This window comes from Haliaeetus albicilla, chromosome 4 (assembly GCF_947461875.1).
Source record: "Haliaeetus albicilla chromosome 4, bHalAlb1.1, whole genome shotgun sequence".
NCBI lineage: Eukaryota > Metazoa > Chordata > Aves > Accipitriformes > Accipitridae > Haliaeetus > Haliaeetus albicilla.
Window position 1 is genome coordinate 39,683,760 of NC_091486.1, and position 12,821 is coordinate 39,696,580.

The 12,821-nt window shown below is 39.8% G+C and overlaps 1 protein-coding gene across 5 annotated transcripts in view; it reads right to left on the minus strand.

The window, feature by feature from the left end:
* ERBB4 (erb-b2 receptor tyrosine kinase 4) overlaps positions 1-12,821 on the minus strand; it is a 671,761-nt gene that overhangs the window by 226,263 nt on the left and 432,677 nt on the right. For all 5 annotated transcript variants that reach the window (XM_069782036.1, XM_069782034.1, XM_069782037.1 and 2 more), the window contains one exon: positions 5,974-6,108. In XM_069782036.1, coding sequence (XP_069638137.1) covers positions 5,974-6,108 — 135 coding nt within the window. The remainder of the gene's footprint in view (positions 1-5,973; positions 6,109-12,821) is intronic.

A 12,821-nucleotide genomic window follows, 5' to 3' on the forward strand; every position in this document is an offset into this window, starting at 1 on the left:
TGCTAACGAGAGAGCTCTTTGAGCTAGCTGGAGGAGGTGTAAGATGCAACATTTGCAATTTAAAACTGTGTTCAAATCAGAAATAAAGGCAGCTAGTATTACTTCTTTTAATACCAGGGAAGTAACCAGCTTCTTCAGGGATGGCTGCACTTCTGCAAAGTTTCAGACCAGTACCAGGAGAGTGTACAGAGGACTGAAGCCCAACGCTCACCCACCCAGCGGCTGCAGGAGCTCCAGCCACACTGGGGCTGGGGCTGCTTCTGAAACTTAAAGCCAGGTTGGAAGATATGCTGTCATTAGGAAAGTTACTGAGCTCAACGCCAGACAACAAGATGATACTTCAGGGCCTCTGCATACAGGAAATCAGAGCTAATGATGTTTCAAGGCTTCTTTTGCCCTTGAAAAATCTAGGAATCAATAGGTAAAAAGGAGGGAAGACATTTTAAAGCAGTGTTTCCTTTGAATACATCATGGGATTTATTGAATCACAGGTACAGAGCTGAAGACCAAGCCTTTTCTCCCTGTGCATCATGTAACAATGGAGAAAGTGTTTTTACATTACTAGGTGCAATTAGATAGAAAGCAACGACAAAGGAGTACTATGTTCTGAATAGCAAGTAACTGAACTTGATCTGCTTGAAAAAATGTCTTGCCAAAAATTCCAGCTTTTTTCACAGCTGACGGGCTCAGTCAAAAAGCCAGATCAAGTCAAGGGAAATTTCTCTACAGATCTCACAGTACTTCAGAGTCTGTGCAGAAATTTCAGTTCGGAAGAATACTTTAAAATGGGCTTAACTTTCACAGAGTTCAGTTTTCACAACTCTGGGCACATGCCAACACGCAGTCCTGCATTTTTCTTGAATAATTTCTTGAAAAGCAGTGTTATATTTTTTTTAATCTTGAAAATGGAAAGTAATTTTTTGATCTGTATTACCCGAACTCCATCATGAACATGCATCCATACAGTTTCAGTATTTTTAAATGCATCATTGATTTATTTGAACCTATGCTATTAGCTATGCAAGCAACCTCAATGCATAATTCAAACGCTTCAGGCTTTTCTGTGAAACAAAATCTCCAAGTAAAGCTCTACTGAAAATTCTGATTTAATACTACAGTTCTTGTCAAATCCTGCAAAAGAGCTCACCTGGTACAAAGGGGGGGCTAGTCCAGTTCCTGCTAACAACAAAATCAAGGAGACCATCGAGGAGACAGATCAAAGCAGCCAGGTTTTCACCAGACTTTCCCCAAAGCTGGTCAGAGTGGAGTTGTCTACCAATCTAGAGGCATTTTAGGCAAGAAGTCTAATCCTTATTTCCTGCTTTATTTCCTGCACCATCACTGAGAACTGTACCTCAGGTTTCTAGCTCTGAAGGGCAAAGCGCTAGCTCTTCAGTTATGGGACTAAATCCAACAAGTGGATGTGGTAACAGGGGAACATGCTCTTGCAAAGCGTGACTTTAGCATGATTGGCTAATGCTTGAATTCATGTCTTATTTTTGGAAGGAAAGAAAACAGATTTTCAGCATTGCAGAAAAAAATTCAGTAACATATACCTAAACGGAAAATTTTGTTCCTTAGACAGTTAAGCACTTTTGAGATTCCCACTGCAAGATGCCCAGCTTAAAAACCCCAGGCTGATTTTGTTGATTTCAGGTAAATGGAAGAGAAGGCTGCTTTCAAATTACAATTAATTTTAGAAACTTCAGCTTTCAAATTACAATTAATTTTAGAAGCTTCAGCTACAAGATACCAGTATGGGAAGGCTCTGCAAACAGTAAATACTAGTATTATTTCAGCATACGAGTCAAAATGCCAGGCACAGAGGTATCTGTCCTCGGAGAGTTGAAGTATGCGTGGTCCCTGGTACAACATTTGCTTATTACATTTCAGCAGTAGATGCTGAGCCCTGTGCTGGCAGCCACTGGCTGTATTCATCTTAACAGTAAGACCGTGTAATTCAAAGGCCTCTAACACGAGCTTTTCTGCATGTGTTTGATCAGAACATGAAGCAAGGGGTAGGATGCATTTCAGGCTAAAGAAAAAGAAGAAAGGAGAAGCAGCACTTAAGATTGATATGTCTGCAGTATTTCTATCATAGTGGTTAAGATGCCATGGCCTTTTCAGCTGGCTTCTTAATAGTGATGTGACAATGAAAGCCTGCAAAGACGGGAATCAGAAAAGCTTTATTCCCAGAGTTCACTGGCCATATTCTCTTCTGTCTAGCACTGATGTAAATGAAGGGGATTGCCAGAGTTGGCAGATCCAAGGTGTGAAACAAGCACAGAGGCAGGGGACTGATTTTATTTCAAAGCATCTTCATTTCACTCCGCCCTTTTGTCTTCCTCATCTGCTGATTGCCTTGAAGCAGCAGGGAGGGTTGCAAGTGAAATTATCCCTGAAGTGGGACCATTATCAGGTCTTCTGTCTGGCTGGGGAAGATTGCAGCACCGGCAGCTTGCAGTGTCGGCTCCCTCATGGGGGAAGATGAAGAAGGAGCACAGCTGAGCCCTGAGCACACACACACGCTGATGCACAGGTGCTCCCAGTACGACAGTGCATTTATAGCAACCTGCTGGAGTCCACTCTGGCATCGGCAAAAACCCAGCAAGTGTTTGGCTCTTCTCTGAAGGTGAGCCCTTGTTCTTTTAGACATGTAGACACCTTGGGGGAGATTTTACGTCTGCTACTGATGGTTGGAAACAACACTAATGATGCCAAAACATCAAACTGTGGTTTAGGCTTTAGGACCTGCTCGAATGATGAAGTATCTGATTCTGACACTCATGGCAGTTTGCAGCCTTTTGTCCCCAAAATATTCTCTGCCAGGGAGCACTACTGAGGTAGTCACAGTGAAACACCCCTAACAATTCCTGGGGCATAAGCCACCCTCCAGTCCTGCCAGCTGCTAAATATGGCACACAGGCCAATGCATCTACCTGGGTCTTACAAGAACACACATTTACACAGACTTTCCTAGATTACTGCTAGTATGATGGACTTTGTTGAGCTTGACACAGAAGGTTTGGTTGGTTTACATTCCCAGATTGATGCAGCCTCTTTGACAGACCTTCTCCCTCTCCTGTAAAGGTTTTTAGATAAGCAGTAAAACCCACTCATTCTTTTCAAGATACTCTGACATGGAAAGTCCCAGAGGGCTTTCCTTGACAATCTCTTGCACTTAGGATATTCTCAATAATGCCAAGCAATGTGTACTTACTCAGTTCCAATGGACTTAGCTAACATTTGCATTTGATAGGAGGCCCTTGAGACTTCAGGCAACTGAATACAGTCATATAGAATAAACAGTAAATACATATACATGCTGGATCTAAAAAAGTATGAGTCACGGTCTATGCAGAAAAGTACCAAAGACTTTGTAATGCACTGAGCATCATTTGCAGCAGTGGAAAAATAGAAACGCTGGGCCCAGCAAGTACCCACACTACCTAGCAGATTATGAAAAGTGACATGTGAGCCAAATTTGAGAAGCATATACCTTATTTAATGATACTCTATACTGATTTCCATTCTAGGGTTATAATTCAATGTTCATTTCTCCAAGTTCTTTCTGTACCAGTACAAAAAACTTGTCTTAATTCTTTTGTAAACTACCAGTGTAGCACATTCCCTTTCTCCTACCTCTTGACAAGTAGTAATAAGGTTCCATATTTGAGTGATTTCATTGGAAGGCTTTTTATATATATACACACACGCTATGTGTGTGTGCGTAATACATGTGCGTGCGCGTGTGTGTGCGCGCACACACACTCACACATGGACAGCTATATAATTTTAGGTTATTTTAAATGGTGACTTCTGTACCTGAATTCTTTGTTTCCCAAAGCCTTAACACCTTTGTTAAACCATTTTAGCCATTTGTTGGCTTTCTGTATGATGGGGTTTAGATTTTCACCTATGTAAGTTGTGAAGACAGAAATGGTTTGGATTAGCTAACTTAATCAAATTTCACAGGACTCGTGAACTCATGAATAGTATTGAGATGGAATACAGTTTCTTGGAGAAGGAACACTTATGTTTATTACATTAAATACAGTTCAACTGTGCTCTGCTCCATCCCAAGTAAGGAAAAATAAAGTAAAGTTTGGTTGGCTATATTAATGAAGCTGCCTTGGTACATAGCTCTCAATCATCATTGAAAGAATGCTGTTTATCAGGTTCATCAAGCACAAATGGCAAAGCACAAATTGTTTCAAAACACCTCAAAACAAATGAAAAACTGTTTTAAGAAAACTGGACTTAGGCACATACATCCTTTCATCTTGCTGTGGGAGCTAATATTTGCCTTTATTACTTTCAGGGTGTGATTCCAAAAGTACTCAGCACTGCCCTTGTTCTGATTCCTCTGGAGTCACCAGTAAAACTTTTATTATCTCAAAAAGATAGTATTGATGTTGGTTGCTTTTTTAAAAGAGCTTATTACCTTGGTGTTGCAGAAGCATTTGTCTTGAAAAACTGACAAAGGTTAAAAGAAAACCCAATAACTGAACAAAACAGAGTAACAACCAAGTCTTTTTCTTGTTGAAGTAATGACTCATAAAAGGGTACAGGCATTCCCTAACCTTCAAAGGTTTTATCGGTTCTGCTTAGAGCTGATCATCACCAGTGATGAGGTTTTTTAATATGCAAATAAGATAGCTGGCTGCATTACAGCTATGTCAGGTTTCCAGCCAGAAGGCAGAAGAGACAAGCCTCAGCTCTGGAGTTGGAAGATTGAGGAGCAGTGGAGTTTGGCAGGCTCCCGGAGGAAGCCCTATCTCAAGTAGCTGTGCTCTGGTTTTGAGGATAGCAGGTGAGATATACAAAAGCAAGTCAGCTTTATATAAAAACTATTATATCACAAAGCACTTGGTTAAAAACAACTTGCTGCTTAGAAATTATGGGGACTCATCAAATGGTTTTTACCCAGAGTCTAATTATTATATTTTTTTCTCTGAATTCCTAACATACAACTGAAGAACTGAGTTATCTCTTGGCTGTAGCAGAAGCTAAAGAGGCAATCAGGCATTTATACATCCTTGAGGGACACCTTAGGATATGGTAAGCAATCCAGAATGTCCCTATATCCAGAATGCTCAGAACAACATGTCTGCTGTGGTGTCACTTCTGACATCAGATATAAACTTTTTCCTAGCCTACACCTGAATTTCAATATTGATACATCATGAGGGTACAGTTTAATAGCATGGTTCATTTTGAATGCACGTTACTGAATTATGGAATATTTTACCTAAACGCTTTGTATCACTGTCACCACCATTCACTAGAATTCATTATTGCTGCAAGAATCATCAAAATACTACTGAAGGTGAATAACTCTAGGGAAGGAAAATAGAGAAATGGATTAAACAAATTAATCAAAGTACATAGATACTCCAAGTTTGAAATTGAGAGCATTAAAATAGAGAGAACATATTAAAAACAGAAAAGTATTGGCTATATTGTGAAGAGCACCCCATCCTCTGCAAATTCTCTCTTTCTACACACAAGACAACAGGATAACTATTTCTCCAAGGTTCCTTTCTCATCTAAAGTCAGAATATCTGTGAGCTTGTACCATAATTACTCCAGCAGCTAATTATGATGCCATAGACAGACCATCGTGACTCAAGGACCAACCTGAGCAGCAGGAACAAATGCAAAGCAAACAACAATGTCTGTGCTTCCACAGCAGCACAGTGGCTTTAGCCATAAATAGAAAAAAGAATATGCAGAAGAGAGAAAACAGACGAGAGAAAATTCAGAAAATGTATGACGTTCACAAATACTCTCTACAGCTGAAGTGTTTTTAAGATTAGACTAAATATTCCTACAAGCAGTGTACGAACTTTGAAGAATGCAGTGAAGAATGCAGGGAAAATTTACAAATACAATTCTTCATAACAGAGGATCAGGGAAAAATTGTGGTCATATTTATACTGTTTCATGCTGAGTGCATGACAAGGTACTTACATCCTGAGCTGCCATTCATTGGAACCAAAGTGAAGTTGGAGGCCCAGGGGTTACGCACGATATCCTGCCAATGAATGGTGTCTGCGAAGCAAAGAAATTTGTTCTGGCCAACATACACCCCTCCATTCAGTATTTCTGCATAAAAGACAAGAGAACATACTTGTAAGACTTTAGACATAGAGCTGATTAAATCTATTGCTGCTTTGTGTACTGGAGAGAGAGGGCATGAAATTTAAATGCAAAAAATTCTCACTGTAATCTCACTTAATACTCTGAAAACTGGAGGGCAAGTAGCTTACAGTATTTGTAAACAGGAACCATTTATTTATGTGCAGAAGAAACCTGATGAAGACAGCCACACAGTTGCTAGATGGGTTACTGGATTTACCCGTTGTTCCAGTGTAATCAAGGATGGAACAGTACTGTTATTTGTGAGTAAAATAACCTTCAAGACTTAGCTGACTTTAAAAACACAAGCAATCAACCACACTATGCTGTATTTTATTAATCTGTATGAACACTTAAAACATAAAATAAAGTAACATGCTCTTCTGGGGTAGGAATCTTCTGAGCCCACAGTACATGAGAAGGGTCCAGTCATCACAATGGCTGGAAAAGCACGTTTTCTGATTAGACTGTGCTGCTGTAATATCATGATCCAAAATACTCAAATACTGTGATCCAAAACTACCATTATGTCAATGCCTTGCTGGAAGCTCTGTGTTGAAGGGAGATAGTTTCTGAGCAGATGAAAGTTTTTTTGTTGGTTTTTTTTTAATTTTCATGTTTATATCAGTTTGTTTAAAAAAATGGCTTGTTGCCCTATCTTTAAAGACTTGATTTGTCAAAGCTCAACATGAAAATGATCTTACAGTTGTTGGTTGTAGCACAAGGGTTTTCTCTGGAGCAATAACTTGTTTTTTTACCCTCTAAACTCTTGTTCAAATTCACAATTTCTCTACTTAACCTGGCTCTTGTATTTCCAAAGCAGAGGATAATCCAGGTGACTTTCATTAAAGTTAACAGGAGTTATGCAGCTAAAACCTCCTGCACCGCCTAGTGACAAGAGATTCAAGCCTCAGCAAAGAAATGTTGAAGGTTACTTACTAATGTCACCTTAGAATGACATTAAGTGGTGCTATACAGTCAGGAGTGTCACACTTCTCACAGAGACATTAAGAGTAAATCTTGACTATGGTAGCAATGATTAAGGTCATCTGATAGTCCTCATCTCCCAATAAAACCTTTAAAAGCTGTAGTGGGAATGTTCAAGTTGATAAACAACAAGGAAGGAATTACTGCATTATTTTATTTTTTTTAAATTTCAGGGTTTACAGGCCACAGCATGTAGAGGAGGTAGCCCCCAAGAAAAGAACATATTAATAAAGGATCATCTGTAAATACATCCTTCCACCATATTAATCAGTTCAGAGTATTACTATTTCTTAGAAACCTCTGGTTTAAAAGCTTGGCTTTTCATTGAAAAGGGGCTTAAAAATGAAAACAACAACAATAATAATAATCTTATACAGAAAAGAGTCCAGATTAGAGATATAGCAATGATCTGTCTGTATGATATTCTTATGATCCCTGAAAAAACCCATGCAGCATCTGTTAGCAATTCTGCTCTGGGGAAAAAGTGGGACTTAGAAGAACACTTGAAAACATGACTAGTGATGATTTCTCTGTGTTGTCCCAGCTATAGAGGATTACCTAATCCATTATGGCCCAGATTTTGATTAAAAATAATATCTAACAAGCCACGAAAAACTGTAAAATCTACATTCATACCTTCTTAAACACTTGCACACAATTCCAAACAGTGTCACTATCGGTGCATCTGAACACCTGCCCCTGGCAAAATTCACTCATGACAATACCTATCAAATTTTCTTTTCTGCTAGGAACTTTGAGGCATTCTTGTGTAGCAGGCAGCATCTCACTCTAAAAGTAATTCTAATAGTTTTCAGTTTCTAGAGAAGGACTTTTTTCAGCATAAAAGTAACCAGAAAGTGTCCCCTCTGTACTGTAAGGAAAGCTGATAGCTTTCCCTGTGATTTATTAAAAGCAAACATGGAGAATGCTCTGACTTCCCTCATCACTGAATAATAAGCGCTGTTTCTGCTGCTCTTCCCCCAAAACATGATGCAGAATCTTTTTTTTGCCCTGCACTGTAACATTTTTCATAGGTGACAGGATTAAAGTTTACAGGCCTATTCATGCAGTGAGGCACTAATAAACCTGAGTACTAATATCAAAGATGGGGTCTTACAGATATTAATAACCCTGAGTTCAAAGTTTAGTACAATCTTTAAAGTACTGGTGCTTGACTCTTCCTGCTCTGTGGGATCCAGATTCATTCCCTTTCTACCTTCCTGTTCCAACCTGCTATCCTGCTTTTCTTTATGCTGAGTCCTCAGCATGTGTAAATCAGCACAGATGCCCTGGCTTCACTGACTTAAACTCAAATGCATTTTGCACTTCCCTGCCCTCTCTAAGCAAGAACAATGCCTGGAAAGTCCTAATAAACCTTGTTACATGTTAAGCAAATGAAGCAAAAATGTAATCAATATACGATAGAGTTACTGTAAAATGAACTCATCATCATCAAGTCATCATCTCATTTTAATTTTACAGCACTGAAAGTGAGAGATAAAGTTAAACAATAAACAGGAGGAGAAAGGCAGGCACCTCTGCCTATGCAGATGAGCTAGCAAAGGAAACCAGGCAAAAAGAGCTTTCTTTTCCTGCATGCAACACCTGAAGTGCCTCTTTGCTCAGCTCTTTCTGAGGCTGGAGGAGGAAGGAGAATGACAAGTCTCCTAGTCAATTTTGTAATTTCTACTGTGAAGAAAGAAGCTAGTTCCTGCCAAAGCAGCACTCAAAAGGATTGCGCACAGTGGAATGTATTTTAAATACCATTTTGGGGAGAGTATTCTTGTCTTCTAAAACAATTTTTTGTGACATTGGAAAATTGTTAGTCTAAGTACAACACTGCTGCCTGGGACAGGCAGCAGAGCACTCAGCTCTATCAGCTGCTGCCTGAAATACCTACTGTGCCATGCTGGCAGCAAATGTTACCCTCGGACTTCTTACGCTGCTCAGGGACGCAGAGTTACAAAGTGGGATTTTGAAGCAAAAGTCCCTCTAGCTTTCATTGGGAAAAGATTTCCTTAAAGTGTCAAGACAATTTTGGATGCCTTCTTGTAAGGTACTGATGGCCACACTTAAGAGTACCACGATCTCCCATTTTGGCACTAGGGCTGCAGCCGGTGCTCTGAGCAAAGGAGTAGCTCCAAGGTCTTTTGCCACTCATTCTGAAGTGAATGCAAAATCTTATCTTCCTTATTAGAGCTACATTACTGGCTTAAAAGCAGTATAATTCTGTAACTAGAGTTACATGAAAATAAATCAGCAAGTACACTGGCCACTGACTTCTGTCATTATTATGCTTATTGCTGCCAAATCATAGATTCATAGAATCATTTAGGTTGGAAAAGACCTTTAAGATTATCAAGTCCAATTTGTATCTGCATATTATTAAAATTCTATTAAATGGTTATTTATTCAGGAAGCTAAATCAGAAATATATTATCCATTGTATCTGCTATTTGCTTGCTTCCATTAGCCCAGTGATGAAGCAGAACCATTACCACATAATTTTGGTAACCTACCATACAATACTTAAAATACTAACAGGGGAAATGGAAACATACAGGTCTCTGGCAACCATCAAACACAAGTATCTTACACTTTCCGTAAAGTGCCATGAACACGGATAGGTACATCACACACAATTTATACTTAGTCTGCTGAGTTCAAAAAGGGGCTAAATTCATACCATCTATTCTAATAGAATGAGTTTGACCTGGAGTCAGTGAAAATGCGTTACGAGCCACCAGAAGCTTAAGATCACTGTAAATAAGGTAAAGAAACACTAGCTTTGCAAGTGTGTTGTCTGTTTAGACCAGAGATAGAAAGAACTCTTCTTCATCTGTTAAAAAGGCATTTTCTTCAGCTGACTTTTTCTTGTGTACAGTGTGATCCCTCATGGTCTGTTATCTAATTTCTAATGTGGATTAAATTGGCAAAACATGTTCACATTGTGCAATGTATCCCTGTCCTGGTTTCAGCTGGGATGTAGTTAACTGTCTTCCTAGTAGCTGGTACAGTGCTATGTTTTGAGTTCAGTATGTGAAGAATGTTGATAACACTGATGTTTTCAGCTGTTGCTCAGTAGTGTTTAGACTAGAGTCAAGGATTTTTCAGCTTCTCATGCCCAGCCAGGGCACCTGACCCAAACTGGCCAACAGGGTATTCCATACCATGTGACGTCCCATCTAGTTTAGGAACTGGGAAGTGGCGGGGCAGGGATTCGCCGCTTGGGGACTGGCTGGGTGTCGGTCAGCGGGTGGTGAGCAATTGCCCTGCGCATCATTTGTACATTTCAATCCTTTTATTACTACTGTTGTCATTTTATTAGTGTTATCATTATCATTATTAGTTTCTTCTTTTCTGTTCTGTTAAATCGTTCTTACCTCAACCCAGGAGTTTTACTTCTTTTCCTGATTTTCTCCCCCATCCCACTGGATGGGGGGGCAGTGAGTGAGCGGCTGCGTGGTGCTTAGTTGCTGGCTGGGGTTAAACCACAACAATCCCTAAGTGCAAGTAACTCATGTGTGTTGATATGCAGTGGGGGCAGTAGGCACCTATTTAGCAGTAGAATCTGGTTCTAAAATTGTTCTAAAATTGGTTATAAAATTGCTATTGCTATTCAAGGTGGCAAATTAAGAGCTCTTCCCTGGTGCTATGAAGCCAGCTGGCACAATAAACTGGAAGAAGGCATAGTGAGAGGGAAAATAACTAGCTCTAAAGTCGGCAGAGAAAGGGGAAGGAGTTAATTAGGGAAAACTGTTGGGCATGTCCACTGTAACCACTTTAAAAGCAAAACAGAAGATATCTTGTACGTTCCAAGCTGATTGTCTGCTAAGGAAACAGCTGTCTTTTTTACACCATACACAGGTATACTCTGGACATAACGTATAACGCATGGTGATGATACCTTAACTTCCAAGGTCAGCCTCCATTAGAGCTGAAGCATCTTTGCATGCTGACAGGGCTGCGTCTTCACCATCATCACCCAGGTGATGGGAATCAGTTGTCAGATACTGTATCACTCTCAAAACACGGTCATATTTCACCCAAGATGCTGAATGCATTATCTGAAAATGGCTTTGGCCTGGAAATTTCATGCCAAACCAAGTTTTTTGATCTCTTAGCACAGCTGATTGCTGATGACCCACTGGGAAAGCACTTCAGGTCCATCATTAATAAGCTATGTCTTAAAGGGTAATGAGAACTGGGTGCTCTAGGAGACACTAGCTCATCCATCATCAATCAAGATCTGAAGTTTTTATACAGATGATTTAAGAAGAGTTGGACTGTGTAAAATTGAAATGTCACATTTGTATTGGGAGATGGGGGGAGCTTGGTAATGAAAATGAGAGTTTTAACCTTCTCCATTTCAGCTCAATGACCATACTCAAAAGCTCATGGATGTGGAATCTGTATACCAGCTAGAAGCCCCAGACAGCCTTCGATCTCGATTATACAATTTCAAGTAAAGATTATTTGGGTCATTAGCTGGAAGTCAGTTTCAAGGCTTGATGGTAACAGCAAGATATTCTTTATTTCTATCAAAAGCAATCAGTGTTATGTGCAGCCTGTGGGTCTATACTTCCAACTGCTGAATAACTAAGAACACTGGATTGTAGCACCTGAGTATAAATCTTCCAAATCTAGCTACCTATTTTGCTGCTTAAATAAAAATGGAGTCATTTGATTACCTTTCACTAAGTTTGATGGGGTACCCTTTTCACTATTTCACCGCAAATGTGTGTGAAGATGGGCTCACATGGTCCTTGTGAGTCATTTAGCTACTTCATTAAAGGACAACAGGCTCTAGTCAACCCTTTCTTTAGTGATCTCCCCAAAGAGAGTATCTGTTTCATGAATGGGTTCAGCCATATTAAACCAACTCAAAGATGACATTTGTATCTGCTTGGATTATTCTTCTCTCTGTGCATGCCCTGAATTCTTCCTTCCTGCAGGCCTATTAAAATTTAAGACACCAAATAATTTAGCTGGTTACTTTATAAAAGGAAACAACACTGCGAATTATCCCAGTCCTTTGCAGTAAAAGTGCCAGAGTTATTTGTTCCATGACTACCTTATTCTCGAGGAAGCGCAAGTCTGTCTCAGGCTAATGGGTCCCATTTCACCTTGCACCCTGAGCAGTTCCTGAGACCACTGGGCACATAAAATGTGGCCACATGGCCCCAAAGGGTTCAGGGCATGGAGAAAGCAATCCAAAATACTATGGAGGAGAGTAGAAACAGCTGAATCAAACAAGTAACACAAAACTGCCTCACCCATCCAAAAGGGGAGAAAACAGTTGGGTATAAAGTAAATTTAAGATGTGCTTCTTTTCACAAGAAACAGTCCTGTTGTTAAGTATAATTTTGTTTTCCTCAACACACTTAGCTTGTACTAAAGGAAATGGTCTCTCTCCATAATCCAGCTAGATTCACTTGTCCTAGCGGCTGCTCAATTTAACTCATCTTGCAATGATCACAGCAGCTTCTGCTTACTTGGATCTTGATTCTCCAAAGTGTTTAGGCCCAGGTTTACATTTAAATCATCTCCTTCCCCTCCATTCTGGAGGAGGCTTCCTGCTCCTATAATAATTACTCTGCTTTGACAACAGAGAATAAAAAGATGTACCAATTCCAACCAACACTACTTTTGTTAACCATACACCTGCCATCAGTATCACATATCCTTGATGT